The sequence below is a fragment of the Amia ocellicauda genome, chromosome 14 (assembly GCF_036373705.1).
Source record: "Amia ocellicauda isolate fAmiCal2 chromosome 14, fAmiCal2.hap1, whole genome shotgun sequence".
Taxonomy (NCBI): domain Eukaryota; kingdom Metazoa; phylum Chordata; class Actinopteri; order Amiiformes; family Amiidae; genus Amia; species Amia ocellicauda.
The window spans coordinates 470,155-492,938 of record NC_089863.1 but is presented as its reverse complement, the minus strand read 5'-3'; the positions used below and the strand labels follow the sequence as shown (position 1 = coordinate 492,938).

Here is a 22,784-nt window from a genome sequence, read left to right as displayed (position 1 = left end):
CCTAAGTGTAGTGTAAAAATGCGTTGTGTGCACTGCAGTTTACTGCTAGTGTGCTTCTCTGCACTTCTTTGCCATAAGGGAAGGCATGGCCGTGTTGGAAAGGGCGGCTCAGGGCTGCTCAGCAGGATGGGTCACACAGCGCCGTGTCTGTTCCTCCATACGACGCGTCTGTTTGATTCTTGTATCTGACTTTATTAGATATGCAAGTATTGGATTAACACTAATAGTAAGTCAACATTGAAATCAAAGAAACATGCATTATCAATACACGTGTGAATGCACATTTGCAGTTATCCATGTATTATTATTAGTATTATTTATGCCAAGAAATAAAAATAATAATTATAATAATTATTATTGTTTTTATTATTACAGGGGTTTCAGGGTTTAGCCCTTTTCATGAATTCCATGAATACAGAGCCAATGCGAAACAGCAAAGCATATTTTCCCATTAGAAATGATGTAAAATGCATTAGTGTTACCAAGGTCCAAACAAGTGACATTCAAAACTTGAAATTAATGTAGTAAAGACTATTTATTAACTTGCATCTTCAAATGTAAATGAATACACAAGTTAGTGTAAGAAAGATCTTTAAATGCAAAATGCACAATACTTAACATGTTGGTATTATATATCAGATATGTGAAACCTGACACAGAGCAGCATTTTCAAATATTCTGATCTTGTGTTTAAATGTCATCCTGTGCACAGAATTAACTGTATTTAAAAAGCACATTTTTATTTTAAATTGGTTACATTTAAGCAGTATGTAAAAATCAATTTTGTAAGGAATCCACAGGATGGCAGTGAATAAATGAGATGTTTATTAGACAATTGTAATAAAATACTCTAGAGCAGGGCGGTCAAACATACCAAAACAACAGTAAAAATTGCAAGGAGAAATGGGCAAATATTGCTCCATCACGGTGTTGTCACGGTTGCCTCGTGAGAGGACCGTAAAGCTAATAGAGAAAGGACCCAAGTGCAGAGCGACTACACTGAGCAGACAGAAACCAAGGAGAATCTAATAGCGAGGTGGAGGTCACAGGCAAAAGGTCGAAGTCCAGGAGGTCAATAGAAACAGGTACAGGACAAGGGGCTAAGGAGGACAAGGAACCAGGAGACAACGGCTCGGTGAAGCAGATAGATCTGACAACACTTTGCCCAGAGTGAGGGCAGTGAGGGGTTTATAAAGGAGAGCAGAAACTTAGAAGACAAGAGCAGGACCAATGAGAACAAAGGACAGAAGCAGAAGTGCACAAGGGTGCACCACACTGCCTGGATCAGGCCGCCCCGGACAAGAAGGGCACGTCTTAGGGAAGCTACTGGCCAGTGGCTGAGATGGACGAAGATGTTCGTGTTTCGACAGTCTCAAGGCATTGCACATGAAGGGCCTTTGTGGCAGAGTGACAGAGCGGTTTGTGTGGGGCAGATCAAACTCTGCACCCAGCCAGGTAACACCATCCCCACCGTAAAGCACGGCTGTGGCAGCATCATGGTAGGGGGATGCTGTTCAGGAGAAGGGACTGACAGTATTGTCAGGATTGATGGGAGGATGAATGGCTCACTATACAGAGAAATCCTGGATAAAAACCTGCGCCCCTCTGCCAAAAAACTCAAACTGCGAAGGAAGCTTGTCTTTCAACAGGACAAAGATCCAAGAGGCTTATATGAAGAAAATAGATGTCTTTGAGTGGCCCTGTCACAGTCCTGACCTTAATCCAATCGTCAATACTGACACTTTGCAAGGAGAATTGGGCAAATATTGCTGCATCACGGAGACGTTTCCGAAAAAAACTGGCTGTAATAGCTGCCAGAGGTGCTTCAACTAAGTATTGACCTAGGCCCTAGGGGGATGAAAATATAACATTTCATTTTTTTAAATTTATTTTGTATTATTATTATTATTATTATTATTATTATTATTATTTTACTATTATGATTTTGTTTTTTTGGGGGACTGTGGGAAGAGGAATGTGTGACTCAAGAATAATTCCCAATCTAATGCATCAACATCCCAGGCTGTGGGAGTTTTAATGTGGAGAACAATGTGGGGCTGAATACTTTGTCCAGGCGCTGCACTGTGATGTGCTGGAATGAGTGTTTATGTGTGGTTCAGTGAGGGTCTGTTTCTTCATGCTGACCATCATTTGACACATGTCTGTGTGTGTGTGTGTGTGTGTGTGTTTGCCCTGGTTAGTTTACACTGACTGGTCACAGCCTCATAGATGAATGGTGTTGTGCACAGTCATACAAATAGACAGAGTTACACTGTCAACAGGACTCGTATATTGTACTGGTGAGAATCTGTGAGTGTGCAATGAAAAGGAAACAGGGGTCGACTCAATCTGATGTGGAGTTACAGTTTTGCAGTGTCTTGATAGGGGACATCTTTTGTCCCTATGATTGCCCCAGACTCTGTGCTCTCATTGTTCTCATTCCTATCCTTGGTCACTTGGGCCCTGGACCCAGATACACCTGCCACCTGCCAGCCCTGTGTGCAGTCAGTGCCTTTGCTCATTGTTGTGCTGCTCATTGTGACACAGAGATCATCTCTCACACACATCATACACTGAAGCACAGCAGTGCAGGTTGTGTCTGTGTTGATTTGAGAGTCAGCAGAGCCCAGTGTTGTGCTTTAAGTGCCAGATTGAGGGGGTCAGGCTGGTTTGCAGCAGCAGTGCTTCACATTGTCATCACGGGGGGCTTGCTGTGTCATTGAGGCCCTGCATTGTTATCCTCTGATTTGACCCGATTGTCCAGCTGTGTAGACAGAGGTTAAATGAAGGCCTGTGTCCATGTGTGTTCACAGGGTCCCACTGCAGAGAGCAGAGTCTCCGGTGCCCAGCTGTGTGTCCATGAGGAGTGAGAACTCAATGGATCGCCCAGTTACCTTCAGACAAGAGCCCTTCTCCCCCACCCCCGACCCAAGGTGAGGGTTCAGTTTATATTGCACATCCATATCTAAGAGTGTTGTCACTGCTGGTCCTGTGGCTCTTTCAGACAGAGTGGTAATCATGATGTTCTAACAATGTCCCCTTTTTTAACAGTGGCCTGATAGAGAAATATCCAGCACTACACTGTTCTTGTCTTGATTGGCTAATGATTTAAAGTAAATCTTGTTGAAATGTTCAATATAAAAGTTGAGTAAAGTCCACCATAAGAGTTCCTAAATGTAGTGTAAAAATGCGTTGTGTGCACTGCAGTTTACTGCTAGTGTGCTTCTCTGCACTTCTTTGCCATAAGGGAAGGCATGGCCGTGTTGGAAAGGGCGGCTCAGGGCTGCTCAGCAGGATGGGTCACACAGCGCCGTGTCTGTTCCTCCATACGACGCGTCTGTTTGATTCTTGTATCTGACTTTATTAGATATGCAAGTATTGGATTAACACTAATAGTAAGTCAACATTGAAATCAAAGAAACATGCATTATCAATACACGTGTGAATGCACATTTGCAGTTATCCATGTATTATTATTAGTATTATTTATGCCAAGAAATAAAAATAATAATTATAATAATTATTATTGTTTTTATTATGACAGGGGTTTCAGGGTTTAGCCCTTTTCATGAATTCCATGAATACAGAGCCAATGCGAAACAGCAAAGCATATTTTCCCATTAGAAATGATGTAAAATGCATTAGTGTTACCAAGGTCCAAACAAGTGACATTCAAAACTTGAAATTAATGTAGTAAAGACTATTTATTAACTTGCATCTTCAAATGTAAATGAATACACAAGTTAGTGTAAGAAAGATCTTTAAATGCAAAATGCACAATACTTAACATGTTGGTATTATATATCAGATATGTGAAACCTGACACAGAGCAGCATTTTCAAATATTCTGATCTTGTGTTTAAATGTCATCCTGTGCACAGAATTAACTGTATTTAAAAAGCACATTTTTATTTTAAATTGGTTACATTTAAGCAGTATGTAAAAATCAATTTTGTAAGGAATCCACAGGATGGCAGTGAATAAATGAGATGTTTATTAGACAATTGTAATAAAATACTCTAGAGCAGGGCGGTCAAACATACCAAAACAACAGTAAAAATTGCAAGGAGAAATGGGCAAATATTGCTCCATCACGGTGTTGTCACGGTTGCCTCGTGAGAGGACCGTAAAGCTAATAGAGAAAGGACCCAAGTGCAGAGCGACTACACTGAGCAGACAGAAACCAAGGAGAATCTAATAGCGAGGTGGAGGTCACAGGCAAAAGGTCGAAGTCCAGGAGGTCAATAGAAACAGGTACAGGACAAGGGGCTAAGGAGGACAAGGGGCTAAGGAGAACAAGGAACCAGGAGACAACGGCTCGGTGAAGCAGATAGATCTGACAACACTTTGCCCAGAGTGAGGGCAGTGAGGGGTTTATAAAGGAGAGCAGAAACTTAGAAGACAAGAGCAGGACCAATGAGAACAAAGGACAGAAGCAGAAGTGCACAAGGGTGCACCACACTGCCTGGATCAGGCCGCCCCGGACAAGAAGGGCACGTCTTAGGGAAGCTACTGGCCAGTGGCTGAGATGGACGAAGATGTTCGTGTTTCGACAGTCTCAAGGCATTGCACATGAAGGGCCTTTGTGGCAGAGTGACAGAGCGGTTTGTGTGGGGCAGATCAAACTCTGCACCCAGCCAGGTAACACCATCCCCACCGTAAAGCACGGCTGTGGCAGCATCATGGTAGGGGGATGCTGTTCAGGAGAAGGGACTGACAGTATTGTCAGGATTGATGGGAGGATGAATGGCTCACTATACAGAGAAATCCTGGATAAAAACCTGCGCCCCTCTGCCAAAAAACTCAAACTGCGAAGGAAGCTTGTCTTTCAACAGGACAAAGATCCAAGAGGCTTATATGAAGAAAATAGATGTCTTTGAGTGGCCCTGTCACAGTCCTGACCTTAATCCAATCGTCAATACTGACACTTTGCAAGGAGAATTGGGCAAATATTGCTGCATCACGGAGACGTTTCCGAAAAAAACTGGCTGTAATAGCTGCCAGAGGTGCTTCAACTAAGTATTGACCTAGGCCCTAGGGGGATGAAAATATAACATTTCATTTTTTTAAATTTATTTTGTATTATTATTATTATTATTATTATTATTATTATTATTATTTTACTATTATGATTTTGTTTTTTTGGGGGACTGTGGGAAGAGGAATGTGTGACTCAAGAATAATTCCCAATCTAATGCATCAACATCCCAGGCTGTGGGAGTTTTAATGTGGAGAACAATGTGGGGCTGAATACTTTGTCCAGGCGCTGCACTGTGATGTGCTGGAATGAGTGTTTATGTGTGGTTCAGTGAGGGTCTGTTTCTTCATGCTGACCATCATTTGACACATGTCTGTGTGTGTGTGTGTGTGTGTGTGTTTGCCCTGGTTAGTTTACACTGACTGGTCACAGCCTCATAGATGAATGGTGTTGTGCACAGTCATACAAATAGACAGAGTTACACTGTCAACAGGACTCGTATATTGTACTGGTGAGAATCTGTGAGTGTGCAATGAAAAGGAAACAGGGGTCGACTCAATCTGATGTGGAGTTACAGTTTTGCAGTGTCTTGATAGGGGACATCTTTTGTCCCTATGATTGCCCCAGACTCTGTGCTCTCATTGTTCTCATTCCTATCCTTGGTCACTTGGGCCCTGGACCCAGATACACCTGCCACCTGCCAGCCCTGTGTGCAGTCAGTGCCTTTGCTCATTGTTGTGCTGCTCATTGTGACACAGAGATCATCTCTCACACACATCATACACTGAAGCACAGCAGTGCAGGTTGTGTCTGTGTTGATTTGAGAGTCAGCAGAGCCCAGTGTTGTGCTTTAAGTGCCAGATTGAGGGGGTCAGGCTGGTTTGCAGCAGCAGTGCTTCACATTGTCATCACGGGGGGCTTGCTGTGTCATTGAGGCCCTGCATTGTTATCCTCTGATTTGACCCGATTGTCCAGCTGTGTAGACAGAGGTTAAATGAAGGCCTGTGTCCATGTGTGTTCACAGGGTCCCACTGCAGAGAGCAGAGTCTCCGGTGCCCAGCTGTGTGTCCATGAGGAGTGAGAACTCAATGGATCGCCCAGTTACCTTCAGACAAGAGCCCTTCTCCCCCACCCCCGACCCAAGGTGAGGGTTCAGTTTATATTGCACATCCATATCTAAGAGTGTTGTCACTGCTGGTCCTGTGGCTCTTTCAGACAGAGTGGTAATCATGATGTTCTAACAATGTCCCCTTTTTTAACAGTGGCCTGATAGAGAAATATCCAGCACTACACTGTTCTTGTCTTGATTGGCTAATGATTTAAAGTAAATCTTGTTGAAATGTTCAATATAAAAGTTGAGTAAAGTCCACCATAAGAGTTCCTAAATGTAGTGTAAAAATGCGTTGTGTGCACTGCAGTTTACTGCTAGTGTGCTTCTCTGCACTTCTTTGCCATAAGGGAAGGCATGGCCGTGTTGGAAAGGGCGGCTCAGGGCTGCTCAGCAGGATGGGTCACACAGCGCCGTGTCTGTTCCTCCATACGACGCGTCTGTTTGATTCTTGTATCTGACTTTATTAGATATGCAAGTATTGGATTAACACTAATAGTAAGTCAACATTGAAATCAAAGAAACATGCATTATCAATACACGTGTGAATGCACATTTGCAGTTATCCATGTATTATTATTAGTATTATTTATGCCAAGAAATAAAAATAATAATTATAATAATTATTATTGTTTTTATTATGACAGGGGTTTCAGGGTTTAGCCCTTTTCATGAATTCCATGAATACAGAGCCAATGCGAAACAGCAAAGCATATTTTCCCATTAGAAATGATGTAAAATGCATTAGTGTTACCAAGGTCCAAACAAGTGACATTCAAAACTTGAAATTAATGTAGTAAAGACTATTTATTAACTTGCATCTTCAAATGTAAATGAATACACAAGTTAGTGTAAGAAAGATCTTTAAATGCAAAATGCACAATACTTAACATGTTGGTATTATATATCAGATATGTGAAACCTGACACAGAGCAGCATTTTCAAATATTCTGATCTTGTGTTTAAATGTCATCCTGTGCACAGAATTAACTGTATTTAAAAAGCACATTTTTATTTTAAATTGGTTACATTTAAGCAGTATGTAAAAATCAATTTTGTAAGGAATCCACAGGATGGCAGTGAATAAATGAGATGTTTATTAGACAATTGTAATAAAATACTCTAGAGCAGGGCGGTCAAACATACCAAAACAACAGTAAAAATTGCAAGGAGAAATGGGCAAATATTGCTCCATCACGGTGTTGTCACGGTTGCCTCGTGAGAGGACCGTAAAGCTAATAGAGAAAGGACCCAAGTGCAGAGCGACTACACTGAGCAGACAGAAACCAAGGAGAATCTAATAGCGAGGTGGAGGTCACAGGCAAAAGGTCGAAGTCCAGGAGGTCAATAGAAACAGGTACAGGACAAGGGGCTAAGGAGGACAAGGGGCTAAGGAGAACAAGGAACCAGGAGACAACGGCTCGGTGAAGCAGATAGATCTGACAACACTTTGCCCAGAGTGAGGGCAGTGAGGGGTTTATAAAGGAGAGCAGAAACTTAGAAGACAAGAGCAGGACCAATGAGAACAAAGGACAGAAGCAGAAGTGCACAAGGGTGCACCACACTGCCTGGATCAGGCCGCCCCGGACAAGAAGGGCACGTCTTAGGGAAGCTACTGGCCAGTGGCTGAGATGGACGAAGATGTTCGTGTTTCGACAGTCTCAAGGCATTGCACATGAAGGGCCTTTGTGGCAGAGTGACAGAGCGGTTTGTGTGGGGCAGATCAAACTCTGCACCCAGCCAGGTAACACCATCCCCACCGTAAAGCACGGCTGTGGCAGCATCATGGTAGGGGGATGCTGTTCAGGAGAAGGGACTGACAGTATTGTCAGGATTGATGGGAGGATGAATGGCTCACTATACAGAGAAATCCTGGATAAAAACCTGCGCCCCTCTGCCAAAAAACTCAAACTGCGAAGGAAGCTTGTCTTTCAACAGGACAAAGATCCAAGAGGCTTATATGAAGAAAATAGATGTCTTTGAGTGGCCCTGTCACAGTCCTGACCTTAATCCAATCGTCAATACTGACACTTTGCAAGGAGAATTGGGCAAATATTGCTGCATCACGGAGACGTTTCCGAAAAAAACTGGCTGTAATAGCTGCCAGAGGTGCTTCAACTAAGTATTGACCTAGGCCCTAGGGGGATGAAAATATAACATTTCATTTTTTTAAATTTATTTTGTATTATTATTATTATTATTATTATTATTATTATTTTACTATTATGATTTTGTTTTTTTGGGGGACTGTGGGAAGAGGAATGTGTGACTCAAGAATAATTCCCAATCTAATGCATCAACATCCCAGGCTGTGGGAGTTTTAATGTGGAGAACAATGTGGGGCTGAATACTTTGTCCAGGCGCTGCACTGTGATGTGCTGGAATGAGTGTTTATGTGTGGTTCAGTGAGGGTCTGTTTCTTCATGCTGACCATCATTTGACACATGTCTGTGTGTGTGTGTGTGTGTGTGTGTTTGCCCTGGTTAGTTTACACTGACTGGTCACAGCCTCATAGATGAATGGTGTTGTGCACAGTCATACAAATAGACAGAGTTACACTGTCAACAGGACTCGTATATTGTACTGGTGAGAATCTGTGAGTGTGCAATGAAAAGGAAACAGGGGTCGACTCAATCTGATGTGGAGTTACAGTTTTGCAGTGTCTTGATAGGGGACATCTTTTGTCCCTATGATTGCCCCAGACTCTGTGCTCTCATTGTTCTCATTCCTATCCTTGGTCACTTGGGCCCTGGACCCAGATACACCTGCCACCTGCCAGCCCTGTGTGCAGTCAGTGCCTTTGCTCATTGTTGTGCTGCTCATTGTGACACAGAGATCATCTCTCACACACATCATACACTGAAGCACAGCAGTGCAGGTTGTGTCTGTGTTGATTTGAGAGTCAGCAGAGCCCAGTGTTGTGCTTTAAGTGCCAGATTGAGGGGGTCAGGCTGGTTTGCAGCAGCAGTGCTTCACATTGTCATCACGGGGGGCTTGCTGTGTCATTGAGGCCCTGCATTGTTATCCTCTGATTTGACCCGATTGTCCAGCTGTGTAGACAGAGGTTAAATGAAGGCCTGTGTCCATGTGTGTTCACAGGGTCCCACTGCAGAGAGCAGAGTCTCCGGTGCCCAGCTGTGTGTCCATGAGGAGTGAGAACTCAATGGATCGCCCAGTTACCTTCAGACAAGAGCCCTTCTCCCCCACCCCCGACCCAAGGTGAGGGTTCAGTTTATATTGCACATCCATATCTAAGAGTGTTGTCACTGCTGGTCCTGTGGCTCTTTCAGACAGAGTGGTAATCATGATGTTCTAACAATGTCCCCTTTTTTAACAGTGGCCTGATAGAGAAATATCCAGCACTACACTGTTCTTGTCTTGATTGGCTAATGATTTAAAGTAAATCTTGTTGAAATGTTCAATATAAAAGTTGAGTAAAGTCCACCATAAGAGTTCCTAAGTGTAGTGTAAAAATGCGTTGTGTGCACTGCAGTTTACTGCTAGTGTGCTTCTCTGCACTTCTTTGCCATAAGGGAAGGCATGGCCGTGTTGGAAAGGGCGGCTCAGGGCTGCTCAGCAGGATGGGTCACACAGCGCCGTGTCTGTTCCTCCATACGACGCGTCTGTTTGATTCTTGTATCTGACTTTATTAGATATGCAAGTATTGGATTAACACTAATAGTAAGTCAACATTGAAATCAAAGAAACATGCATTATCAATACACGTGTGAATGCACATTTGCAGTTATCCATGTATTATTATTAGTATTATTTATGCCAAGAAATAAAAATAATAATTATAATAATTATTATTGTTTTTATTATGACAGGGGTTTCAGGGTTTAGCCCTTTTCATGAATTCCATGAATACAGAGCCAATGCGAAACAGCAAAGCATATTTTCCCATTAGAAATGATGTAAAATGCATTAGTGTTACCAAGGTCCAAACAAGTGACATTCAAAACTTGAAATTAATGTAGTAAAGACTATTTATTAACTTGCATCTTCAAATGTAAATGAATACACAAGTTAGTGTAAGAAAGATCTTTAAATGCAAAATGCACAATACTTAACATGTTGGTATTATATATCAGATATGTGAAACCTGACACAGAGCAGCATTTTCAAATATTCTGATCTTGTGTTTAAATGTCATCCTGTGCACAGAATTAACTGTATTTAAAAAGCACATTTTTATTTTAAATTGGTTACATTTAAGCAGTATGTAAAAATCAATTTTGTAAGGAATCCACAGGATGGCAGTGAATAAATGAGATGTTTATTAGACAATTGTAATAAAATACTCTAGAGCAGGGCGGTCAAACATACCAAAACAACAGTAAAAATTGCAAGGAGAAATGGGCAAATATTGCTCCATCACGGTGTTGTCACGGTTGCCTCGTGAGAGGACCGTAAAGCTAATAGAGAAAGGACCCAAGTGCAGAGCGACTACACTGAGCAGACAGAAACCAAGGAGAATCTAATAGCGAGGTGGAGGTCACAGGCAAAAGGTCGAAGTCCAGGAGGTCAATAGAAACAGGTACAGGACAAGGGGCTAAGGAGGACAAGGGGCTAAGGAGAACAAGGAACCAGGAGACAACGGCTCGGTGAAGCAGATAGATCTGACAACACTTTGCCCAGAGTGAGGGCAGTGAGGGGTTTATAAAGGAGAGCAGAAACTTAGAAGACAAGAGCAGGACCAATGAGAACAAAGGACAGAAGCAGAAGTGCACAAGGGTGCACCACACTGCCTGGATCAGGCCGCCCCGGACAAGAAGGGCACGTCTTAGGGAAGCTACTGGCCAGTGGCTGAGATGGACGAAGATGTTCGTGTTTCGACAGTCTCAAGGCATTGCACATGAAGGGCCTTTGTGGCAGAGTGACAGAGCGGTTTGTGTGGGGCAGATCAAACTCTGCACCCAGCCAGGTAACACCATCCCCACCGTAAAGCACGGCTGTGGCAGCATCATGGTAGGGGGATGCTGTTCAGGAGAAGGGACTGACAGTATTGTCAGGATTGATGGGAGGATGAATGGCTCACTATACAGAGAAATCCTGGATAAAAACCTGCGCCCCTCTGCCAAAAAACTCAAACTGCGAAGGAAGCTTGTCTTTCAACAGGACAAAGATCCAAGAGGCTTATATGAAGAAAATAGATGTCTTTGAGTGGCCCTGTCACAGTCCTGACCTTAATCCAATCGTCAATACTGACACTTTGCAAGGAGAATTGGGCAAATATTGCTGCATCACGGAGACGTTTCCGAAAAAAACTGGCTGTAATAGCTGCCAGAGGTGCTTCAACTAAGTATTGACCTAGGCCCTAGGGGGATGAAAATATAACATTTCATTGTATTTTTTTTATTTTGTATTATTATTATGATTATTATTATTATTATTATTTTACTATTATGATTTTGTTTTTTTGGGGGACTGTGGGAAGAGGAATGTGTGACTCAAGAATAATTCCCAATCTAATGCATCAACATCCCAGGCTGTGGGAGTTTTAATGTGGAGAACAATGTGGGGCTGAATACTTTGTCCAGGCGCTGCACTGTGATGTGCTGGAATGAGTGTTTATGTGTGGTTCAGTGAGGGTCTGTTTCTTCATGCTGACCATCATTTGACACATGTCTGTGTGTGTGTGTTTGCCCTGGTTCGTTTACACTGACTGGTCACAGCCTCATAGATGAATGGTGTTGTGCACAGTCATACAACTAGACAGAGTTACACTGTCAACAGGACTCGTATATTGTACTGGTGAGAATCTGTGAGTGTGCAATGAAAAGGAAACAGGGGTCGACTCAATCTGATGTGGAGTTACAGTTTTGCAGTGTCTTGATAGGGGACATCTTTTGTCCCTATGATTGCCCCAGACTCTGTGCTCTCATTGTTCTCATTCCTATCCTTGGTCACTTGGGCCCTGGACCCAGATACACCTGCCACCTGCCAGCCCTGTGTGCAGTCAGTGCCTTTGCTCATTGCTGTGCTGCTCATTGTGACACAGAGATCATCTCTCACACACATCATACACTGAAGCACAGCAGTGCAGGTTGTGTCTGTGTTGATTTGAGAGTCAGCAGAGCCCAGTGTTGTGCTTTAAGTGCCAGATTGAGGAGGTCAGGCTGGTTTGCAGCAGCAGTGCTTCACATTGTCATCACGGGGGGCTTGCTGTGTCATTGAGGCCCTGCATTGTTATCCTCTGATTTGACCCGATTGTCCAGCTGTGTAGACAGAGGTTAAATGAAGGCCTGTGTCCATGTGTGTTCACAGGGTCCCACTGCAGAGAGCAGAGTCTCCGGTGCCCAGCTGTGTGTCCATGAGGAGTGAGAACTCAATGGATCGCCCAGTTACCTTCAGACAAGAGCCCTTCTCCCCCACCCCCGACCCAAGGTGAGGGTTCAGTTTATATTGCACATCCATATCTAAGAGTGTTGTCACTGCTGGTCCTGTGGCTCTTTCAGACAGAGTGGTAATCATGATGTTCTAACAATGTCCCCTTTTTTAACAGTGGCCTGATAGAGAAATATCCAGCACTACACTGTTCTTGTCTTGATTGGCTAATGATTTAAAGTAAATCTTGTTGAAATGTTCAATATAAAAGTTGAGAAAGTCCACCATAAGAGTTCCTAAGTGTAGTGTAAAAATGCGTTGTGTGCACTGCAGTTTACTGCTAGTGTGCTTCTCTGCACTTCTGTGCCATAAGGGAAGGCATGGCCGTGTTGGAAAGGGCGGCTCAGGGCTGCTCAGCAGGATGGGTCACACAGCGCCGTGTCTGTTCCTCCAAACGACGCGTCTGTTTGATTCTTGTATCTGACTTTATTAGATATGCAAGTATTGGATTAACACTAATAGTAAGTCAACATTGAAATCAAAGAAACATGCATTATCAATACACGTGTGAATGCACATTTGCAGTTATCCATGTATTATTATTAGTATTATTTATGCCAAGAAATAAAAATAATAATTATAATAATTATTATTGTTTTTATTATTACAGGGGTTTCAGGGTTTAGCCCTTTTCATGAATTCCATGAATACAGAGCCAATGCGAAACAGCAAAGCATATTTTCCCATTAGAAATGATGTAAAATGCATTAGTGTTACCAAGGTCCAAACAAGTGACATTCAAAACTTGAAATTAATGTAGTAAAGACTATTTATTAACTTGCATCTTCAAATGTAAATGAATACACAAGTTAGTGTAGCAACGATCTTTAAAAGCAAAATGCATAATACTTAACATGTTGTTGGTATTATATATCAGATATGTGAAACCTGACACAGAGCAGCATTTTTAAATATTGTGTTTAAATGTCATCCTGTGCATATAATTAACACTGTATAAAAATAAAAAATTACATTGTTACAATGTTAAAAACTGGTTACATTTAACCATGTATGTGAAAATCCTTTTTGTAAGGAATCCACAGGATGGCAGTGAATAAATAAGATGTTTATTAGATAATGGCAATTTAATACTCTACATCAGGGGTGTCAAACAGAAAAAAGCAAATGAAAGAGCACATGACACTGCAATGTTATTATGCTTAAAAGAAATGTTATGTCCCGCATGAAGTGCATCGAGCAGATCGGTGTGATCAATTATAGTTCGAGACCTCAAGACCAAACAGAGAGTCCATGTGTGGGACTCATTTAATGAATCAGTGAATATTAATTAAATACTAACTAATATGCAAGTATAACAGGTTAAATTGCCTACTGAACAATGTAGTTAATTACTAGATATGATGCCTTTTTGTCTGATCCTATGGTACAATTCCACCGTGCCACTTCTGTGACTATTGAATTTGTAATGATTGATGCCTTGTACTTCTCTGTATTTTTGCACTTTGTTTGCACTTATGTTGTAAGTCGCCCTGGATAAGGGCGACTGCCAAGAAATAAAAATAATAATAATAATGTAGTGTGGAAACAGGGTGAGGCGCTTTCCAAATGGTGCCTTGTTTAATATAGTTTGTTTGTTGTTACAAACTATTGTCTGTAAGGGTGTAGGCGCTGCTGGTCCTCCCCTCTCTGCATTACTGTTCCCAGTAGAGCATGACTGTCGTCCTTGCTCCTGGGCAGCCTGGATGTGGCTAAATCTATCCTGAGCTGGTTCAAGTTGAGGCCCCTTTAGCAGGTGTTGCCTCATGGCAGGCTTCCTTACCAATCCGCTGCCCAAATCCCTTGCGACGGATTGGTTATTAGGGAACCCCTCATCCCTGTGCTTTCAACTTGAAAGATAACGATAGGTTGTTGGCAATGCCCAAAAGCTGTAAAGTCTCTCGTGAGAAGAGAAAATTCCAGTGTGTGTGTCAGCAAATACAGAAACGGGAAACAGGAAGGGACTGTTTGTGTGACACACATGGGCCTGTAGGCAGTTTGGATAGAAACATGTTTTGTATGAGGTTCCATGGAAACAGTCTTAACCCCTTTGGGCAGTGGTTTATTTCTCACACATCTGGGATGACATATGCAAGCTATCGTTTGCCCCAATACAGTTATGTTACTGACAAATTACTGATCTCTTCAATTCACTCAGGGCATTTACACAAAGGTATCTGGAGAGCACTGATGTGGAAATGTTGGCTCACAGCTACGCCAGGCCTGGACTCGTGGCCTGTGATGTGTGCACTGGGAGGAAGAGCAGAGCTGTGAAATCCTGTCTGACCTGCGCTGCCTCCTACTGTGAAACTCACGTGCGGCAGCACTACACAGCGCCAGCCCTGCAGACACACAGACTGGAGGACACGACTGGAGACCTGGAGCCCAGACTGTGCCAGCAGCACCGCCGAGCTCTGGAGGTGTTCTGTCAGACTGACCAGAGCTGGATCTGCAGCCTGTGTGCCGTGCAGGAGCACAGGAGCCATGATATTAATGTGGATCAGGTAAGCAGCTCCAGTCACTCACCTGCTATCTGAACTCCGCTGAGTATTTATTATTTCTGTCTACAAGGTGTATCGATTTAATGTTTTATCCTGCTGGTTGTGACAGAAAGTCTGACTCCAATTACAGTATTTATTAGGAGTATTCATCAGGTACATGAGCTCCTTACATGTGGCATAACCCCTCTATGAAATCAGTACAGTGAAAACCTCCCACATTGGGATACCTGGACTTTTGGCCTAGTGGGATTATCTAGTGCTGTGCCAGTAAACGGTATACCGCTGCACCACGGTGTTACACCCTCACTGCGGTGAAAAATGATTTATCGTCAATACAAGCAATTTCTTTTCTTTAAATATATTTGTCTGTATTCGTCTATCATTCAAAAAGTGGCGTATTCTGCAGACGTCTGGGGAAGAAGGCAAATTCTTTGGCAAATTCCGCGATCACGGAGGGACTACTTAATGGTCAGTTAGTTCATTAATGTTTAAAAACTTTAATATTTTATTTTCGATTAATTAATGACTATCTACTTACTTTTTATATACCAAAACAATCCTCTTTCATTTACGAATGTTGAAGTCATCATTTGCTCTGTCAGTTAGTAAAATCTCTGGGAGAACAGCTGATCACAGTCAGGAAATGTGAAACCGCTGATTGGAGAGACTTGTTTATCACGCAGACACACACTGTATATAAAGGTTTATGTGTTAGTTCTCATTTGAATGAATCTGTGTGTCCTTCATCAAAAGTGCATGTAAAATGTAAAAAGAAAAAAAAAGTTTAAACTTTTTAATTTATTTATATAATCACTGGTGCAGATCATATTAATAAAAGTTAGCAATACTACATTAATATTAATATTTTCAGTACTATTTAAAATTCAACAGATATCGTACAACAGGTATAAATTAATACATAATTGCAAATAAAACTTATTTGGTCTCAAATTAGCACCATAAGTAACAGATTCAATATACACTCACCTAAAGGATTATTAGGAACACCTGTTCAATTTCTCATTAATGCAAATATCTAACCAACCAATTACATGGCAGTTGCTTCAGTGCATTTAGGGGTGTGGTCCTGGTCAAGACAATCTCCTGAACTCCAAACTGAATGTCTGAATGGGAAAGAAAGGTGATTTAAGCAATTTTGAGCGTGGCATGGTTGTTGGTGCCAGACAGGCCGGTCTGAGTATTTCACAATCTGCTCAGTTACTGGGATTTTCACGCACAACCATTTCTAGGGTTTACAAAGAATGGTGTGAAAAGGGAAAAACATCCAGTATGCGGCAGTCCTGTGGGCGAAAATGCCTTGTTGATGCTAGAGGTCAGAGGAGAATGGGCCGACTGATTCAAGCTGATAGAAGAGCAACTTTGACTGAAATAACCACTCGTTACAACCGAGGTATGCAGCAAAGCATTTGTGAAGCCACAACACGTACAACCTTGAGGCGGATGGGCTACAACAGCAGAAGACCCCACCAGGTACCACTCATCTCCACTACAAATAGGAAAAAGAGGCTACAATTTGCACAAGCTCACCAAAATTGGACAGTTGAAGACTGGAAAAATGTTGCCTGGTCTGATGAGTCTCGATTTCTGTTGAGACATTCAGATGGTAGAGTCAGAATTTGGCGTAAACAGAATGAGAACATGGATCCATCATGCCTTGTTACCACTGTGCAGGCTGGTGGTGGTGGTGTAATGGTGTGGGGGATGTTTTCTTGGCACACTTTAGGCCCCTTAGTGCCAATTGGGCATCGTTTAAATGCCACGGCCTACCTGAGCATTGTTTCTGACCATGTCCATCCCTTTATGACCACCATGTACCCATCCTCTGATGGCTACTTCCAGCAGGATAATGCACCATGTCACAAAGGTCGAATCATTTCAAATTGGTTTCTTGAACATGACATTGAGTTCACTGTACTAAACTGGCCCCCACAGTCACCAGATCTCAACCCAATAGAGCATCTTTGGGATGTGGTGGAACGGGAGCTTCGTGCCCTGGATGTGCATCCCACAAATCTCCATCAACTGCAAGATGCTATCCTATCAATATGGGCCAACATTTCTAAAGAATGCTTTCAGCACCTTGTTGAATCAATGCCACGTAGAATTAAGGCAGTTCTGAAGTCGAAAGGGGGTCAAACACAGTATTAGTATGGTGTTCCTAATAATCCTTTAGGTGAGTGTATATCATAAACGAGAAATAAAGTTGAGAAAAAATGGATGTTGAAATCTAAAATAAATCAATCAAAAGCAAAATGTAAAGAAAAAAACTTGAAAGCAAGTAATTGTAAATCAAGAGCAAAACTCAAATTGAGTCCATTTCACTCACGCACTTGCCTGGAGTCGCTGCCTCTGGTTGCGATTCTGCAATCTATGCTTTCGCAGCTGATTTCTTTGGGTTCGTGAGGGCGGGGTTTAGAGGGAGGCGTAGATCATGGGTCTCCTTTGGTCCACTGGGTTTGAGTGACAGTTCTTCCTAACCCACACAGTGAGCAGGGTGGGATGGTAATCGATTGTCACGGTTTCAACAGCACCGCCGATTCTAGCAACTCTTTAGAAACATCCTGTATGTGTTACACAGCCCTTCTGTCAAAAGCTGGAAAATCCCCACGCTGGATCCTACCGCCTTCTTCAAATATCCTCCTCCCCATACAGCACTGAAACAAAACACAGGATTCACCTGCTACATATGCAGAGTAAAATATTTAATATCATGTTCATATAACCTCAGATAACACAGTGCAAGACACATAATTTAGCAAAAGCCAAATGGAGGGGGCATCATATTCATGAAGAGCATTGTGATGTCCCAGTTTATGTTTAGGTAAGAAACACACACACACACACACACACACACACACATATACATATACACTCACCTAAAGGATTATTAGGAACACCTGTTCAATTTCTCATTAATGCAATTATCTAACCAACCAATCACATGGCAGTTGCTTCAATGCATTTAGGGGTGTGGTCCTGGTCAAGACAATCTCCTGAACTCCAAACTGAATGTCTGAATGGGAAAGAAAGGTGATTTAAGCAATTTTGAGCGTGGCATGGTTGTTGGTGCCAGACGGGCCGGTCTGAGTATTTCACAATCTGCTCAGTTACTGGGATTTTCACGCACAACCATTTCTAGGGTTTACAAAGAATGGTGTGAAAAGGGAAAAACATCCAGTATGCGGCAGTCCTGTGGGCGAAAATGCCTTGTTGATGCTAGAGGTCAGAGGAGAATGGGCTGACTGATTCAAGCTGATAGAAGAGCAACTTTGACTGAAATAAGCACTCGTTACAACCGAGGTATGCAGCAAAGCATTTGTGAAGCCACAACACGTACAACCTTGAGGCGGATGGGCTACAACAGCAGAAGACCCCACCGGGTACCACTCATCTCCACTACAAATAGGAAAAAGAGGCTACAATTTGCACAAGCTCACCAAAATTGGACAGTTGAAGACTGGAAAAATGTTGCCTGGTCTGATGAGTCTCGATTTCTGTTGAGACATTCAGATGGTAGAGTCAGAATTTGGCGTAAACAGAATGAGAACATGGATCCATCATGCCTTGTTACCACTGTGCAGGCTGGTGGTGGTGGTGTAATGGTGTGGGGGATGTTTTCTTGGCACACTTTAGGCCCCTTAGTGCCAATTGGGCATCGTTTAAATGCCACGGCCTACCTGAGCATTGTTTCTGACCATGTCCATCCCTTTATGACCACCATGTACCCATCCTCTGATGGCTACTTCCAGCAGGATAATGCACCATGTCACAAAGGTCGAATCATTTCAAATTGGTTTCTTGAACATGACAATGAGTTCACTGCACTAAACTGGCCCCCACAGTCACCAGATCTCAACCCAATAGAGCATCTTTGGGATGTGGTGGAACGGGAGCTTCGTGCCCTGGATGTGCATCCCACAAATCTCCATCAACTGCAAGATGCTATCCTATCAATATGGGCCAACATTTCTAAAGAATGCTTTCAGCACCTTGTTGAATCAATGCCACGTAGAATTAAGGCAGTTCTGAAGGCGAAAGGGGGTCAAACACAGTATTAGTATGGTGTTCCTAATAATCCTTTAGGTGAGTGTATATATATATATATATATATATATATATATATATACTGTTCCAAAAAATTAAGGGAATACTCCAAGTCAGTGTCTTGAACTGAATGTGTGCCGGTATCGGGAGCCAGTGGAGGGAGCGGAGCAGTGGAGTAGCGTGTGTGAATCGGGGCAGAGAGACACCAGACGAGCCGCAGAGTTCTGGATGAGCTGGAGCGGCGGGTAGTGGATGTAGGCAGGCCGTCCAGGAGGGAGTTGCAGTATCCAGGCGGGAGAGGACCAGTGACTGGACGAGCAGCTGAGTCGAGTAGTCGGTGAGGAAGGGACGGATCCGGCGTATGTTGCTCAGGAAGGATCTACAGGTGCGTGTCAGCGTGGTGATGCGCTGGGTCGTGTGAGGCTGTGCTCAGCCACTCTGTGCTGGCAGATGCAGTGGAGGACACACTGACGCTGGCAATTGTTGCCATGTGTTGGGCAGTGGAGGACATTGTTAATGAATTGTCAGTAAAGGACAGTGTTTGAGCTCTACAATGGAAGTCAAATCTAAATTATATCTACGGGTGAAAGTACACCACCAGTTATCAGCCTGAACCACTTACTCAAATCCCAAAAGTGAGTGTATGTCAGCTACTAAAGTATTTGTAACACAGTTTAATTTACAATGGGACATGTAAAAAATGTGTTAATTAATAGATTAGAATCTTTCCTCCCAAATGCCAGAGTTAATGCAGTGCCCATCTGTAGTATTTCTTCTAATGTGAAGACTGGTATATTAATTAGAATTGCTTTATCAGCACAAATTGAAGTATTTACTTGCTCTAGCAAAATCACAAAAAGGTGTATATGTTGACTTTCCATTGAAACATGCTGTAGGGATGCAGATTGCGTTATTAAGCTCGGCATCTAAAGCGTTTATTCTTAAATTGGCAGCTCCAAACCATGCAGTCGGGTCAGTCTCTAAATGTTGCCGTTTACTTTTGTTGATCAGAGAAACCTGTCTGACTCTAAGCCATATATCTGCTAATGTGTTTTTTTTATAATATGTTATTTAATGTCATATGATTAGCACAGACATTTAGTCAAGGATCTAGTATTGACCCACTTACTCTAATAGACACTGTCTTCTGTGTTATTTCAGTGTTTACATTTAATTCTGGACCCTTAGGGATAAGCCCATGGGGGGCGCACTGACTTGCTGTGTACATATATTAATAACATATTTACATATATATTATCTAAACATGCATTCACTACTGTGTCTACATCATGTAGATATTAGTGTGTGTCATTGCAACCAGGTCTCCAGTTACACCTGGTTCCTCCTTGTGAATTCTGCAGAGCCCGGTCTGGGCGCGGTACTATCCGTACAGGTCAGGAGTCCTAAGTAGAGGAGGATGAAGACCACTGCAGGCATCATTATGGGAGATCTATAAAGACAACTGTTATTTTCCACTGCGTGCCACCCTCCTGCAACGAAAAATAACTTGTTAATCATGTGATACATATAGGTAGTAGAGGGATAAAATTAAACTGGAGATGAAATGAGTGTTTCTTTTGTGGAATAATTTCATTTGAAACCAGTGCGCCCATCTAGCTTTCCCTTCTCTGTATAGGGCTACACTGAGATCAGTGGTCATTAAAACAGTGTGTGGCTCGTGCCGCTTTGAATCTGCACCACCTTGCCTTGGAAACTGTTTTATAATTTCTTCATCTCAACATTGTGGCAATTTAATTTAATGTAACTTTTCTCCTTCTTGTTTAGTTTCCCATATGCTGCGCTGTTTAGCTTCTCTGGAACTTTTTCATGTAATATGGTTAGTGTGTTAGTAAGGTCTGGTGAGTTTTGTATGTTATTACGGTGATAACACCAAGTCCTGATCAGTCCCAGTCCAAATAGACTGGATAGGATCCTTGGATCACTTAGATATTAATGGACACCAAACGAGCACGATGGGTCGAATGGCTTCCTCTCGTTTGTAAACTTTCTTATGTTCTAAATGCTTTCATGTAGACGCGTGCGGCGCCCAGTCATTAAACCCACGGCCCATGGGGGCGCAGCTTGTAAGCTTTGCACTTCACCCTAATGCACTTGAGTTCAACCATTCCCCCAAATTGCCATTGTTCAGTTCAGACAGACACTTTACAATCCCAGAGCTCTGATGATGGAAAGAAATATCCAACATTATTCACTCACAAAAATGTACATGTCTTTTAATACCTTCCTTGCAAAAATAGGTTCCTTGATTTGGATCTCTCTGCTGTTGTGCCTTGTACTAACACTCAATACTACTTTCTGCTTTCTGAAGCAGTTATCACATCTTACCCACAATAAATGACAGCACCTATCTTTTCTGTCCAATACTTGTTCCTTCATTACTATTACAACATAACATTTACAAACAATATGTACACCTCCTTATTCTATCAACACTGATTTGTATGATAGAGACTAATCATTATTGATTACCATACTGCAACGCCGATGTTGCTACATTGGTGCGTCCACCTCTGAAGCACTCGGCCTGCAGCGATGGAAACCAGACACCCCAGTCCTTGATGTCCCGTACTGCGTCTTGAATCATTCTCTTAACCTCCTCTAATGTATACAGAGGTGGTGTGCTGTGGTAGGGAGCTGATGGTGGTATGTGCTGCTCTCTCCTGTCATTGTGTCTTTGCCACTGTCCATCTCTTCCCCCACTGGGATGGAAACATGTTTCTTTTCTATGCCCCTCTCTATTACAGTTCTGGCAAACAGATTTGTTAGTGCTTTCCATGCACTGTTTTCTCCTGTTTCTTATTTCCCCACATTGGAAACATTTGCCTGTGAAAGCATAGTTTTCTTCCTGCATTACTGCTATAATTGTACTCCCCTTCTGCTCATTCTGCATCGATTCTATGGATCCTGCCCACATTTCAATAGTGTCAAAGGTGTCTCCTGGATTAAGACCTAACAATAATGCCTTTTGTATATGTGGACCGAATCCCCTTTTCAGCAAATGCAAGCAGCCATGATCATTACATGTGGTGTATGGTATTCCACTGTGGTCACGATACGCAATACACTCTCTCTTAGCATATTCACAAGCGGTCTCACCATCTTTCTGTTTTAATCCAGTAATTAAAGACCCGTCTGTCCGCACATCTCCTGTCCCAGCAGAAACTCCAGCTTTCAATATGTCTATTCACTGTGCGTCTGTTTGTCCAGCTGCCATCAAATAAGTGCCATTACACACATTTTCTGGCATACTACTTAAGACTTAGGGGTCTGCTTTGTTTAGGACTATAGTCCATTGATCTCGACTCGTTCATCTGCGACTAGTTCAACTTAACCCAAAACTCAGTTTTTTACTTACAATAATTTTTCTTTTCTTTATTGGTGGGAGCTTCTCCCCTATAGCTTCCTCTTCTGCTCTATGATAATTGACACCCCCTACAGTCTGCGCTGGCTCTTCCTCTTCTGACTCAGAACTTTCAATTAAAGGTTTTTCATCTGAATCCCAATCAATATCATCATCATCAAATAAACCTGCACGCTTCTGGGCTTCTCGTCTAAGTTTCTCCCAATTTACTCTATTACTGCCTTCAATTTTACATTTATTTATACCAGCAACTTTGCATACGACTCCAGTTGTCTTTTTGGCCTGTCTTATCTCCTCTTTTAACTTTTTAACTTCGGCCTGACTTTCTATAATTCCTTCTCTCTCTGTTCGTACTTTCTTATT

General features: G+C 42.5%; 1 protein-coding gene across 14 annotated transcripts in view; it reads left to right on the top strand.

Moving 5' to 3' along the window:
* LOC136768173 (NLR family CARD domain-containing protein 3) overlaps positions 1-22,784 on the top strand; it is a 261,771-nt gene that overhangs the window by 6,911 nt on the left and 232,076 nt on the right. For 13 of the 14 annotated variants that reach the window (XM_066722229.1, XM_066722225.1, XM_066722226.1 and 10 more), the window contains exons 5-9: positions 2,814-2,933; positions 6,003-6,122; positions 9,186-9,305; positions 12,357-12,476; positions 14,632-14,977. In XM_066722229.1, the coding sequence (XP_066578326.1) occupies positions 2,814-2,933; positions 6,003-6,122; positions 9,186-9,305; positions 12,357-12,476; positions 14,632-14,977 (826 nt within the window). The remainder of the gene's footprint in view (positions 1-2,813; positions 2,934-6,002; positions 6,123-9,185; positions 9,306-12,356; positions 12,477-14,631; positions 14,978-22,784) is intronic. The other variant, XM_066722231.1, reaches the window with a different exon arrangement.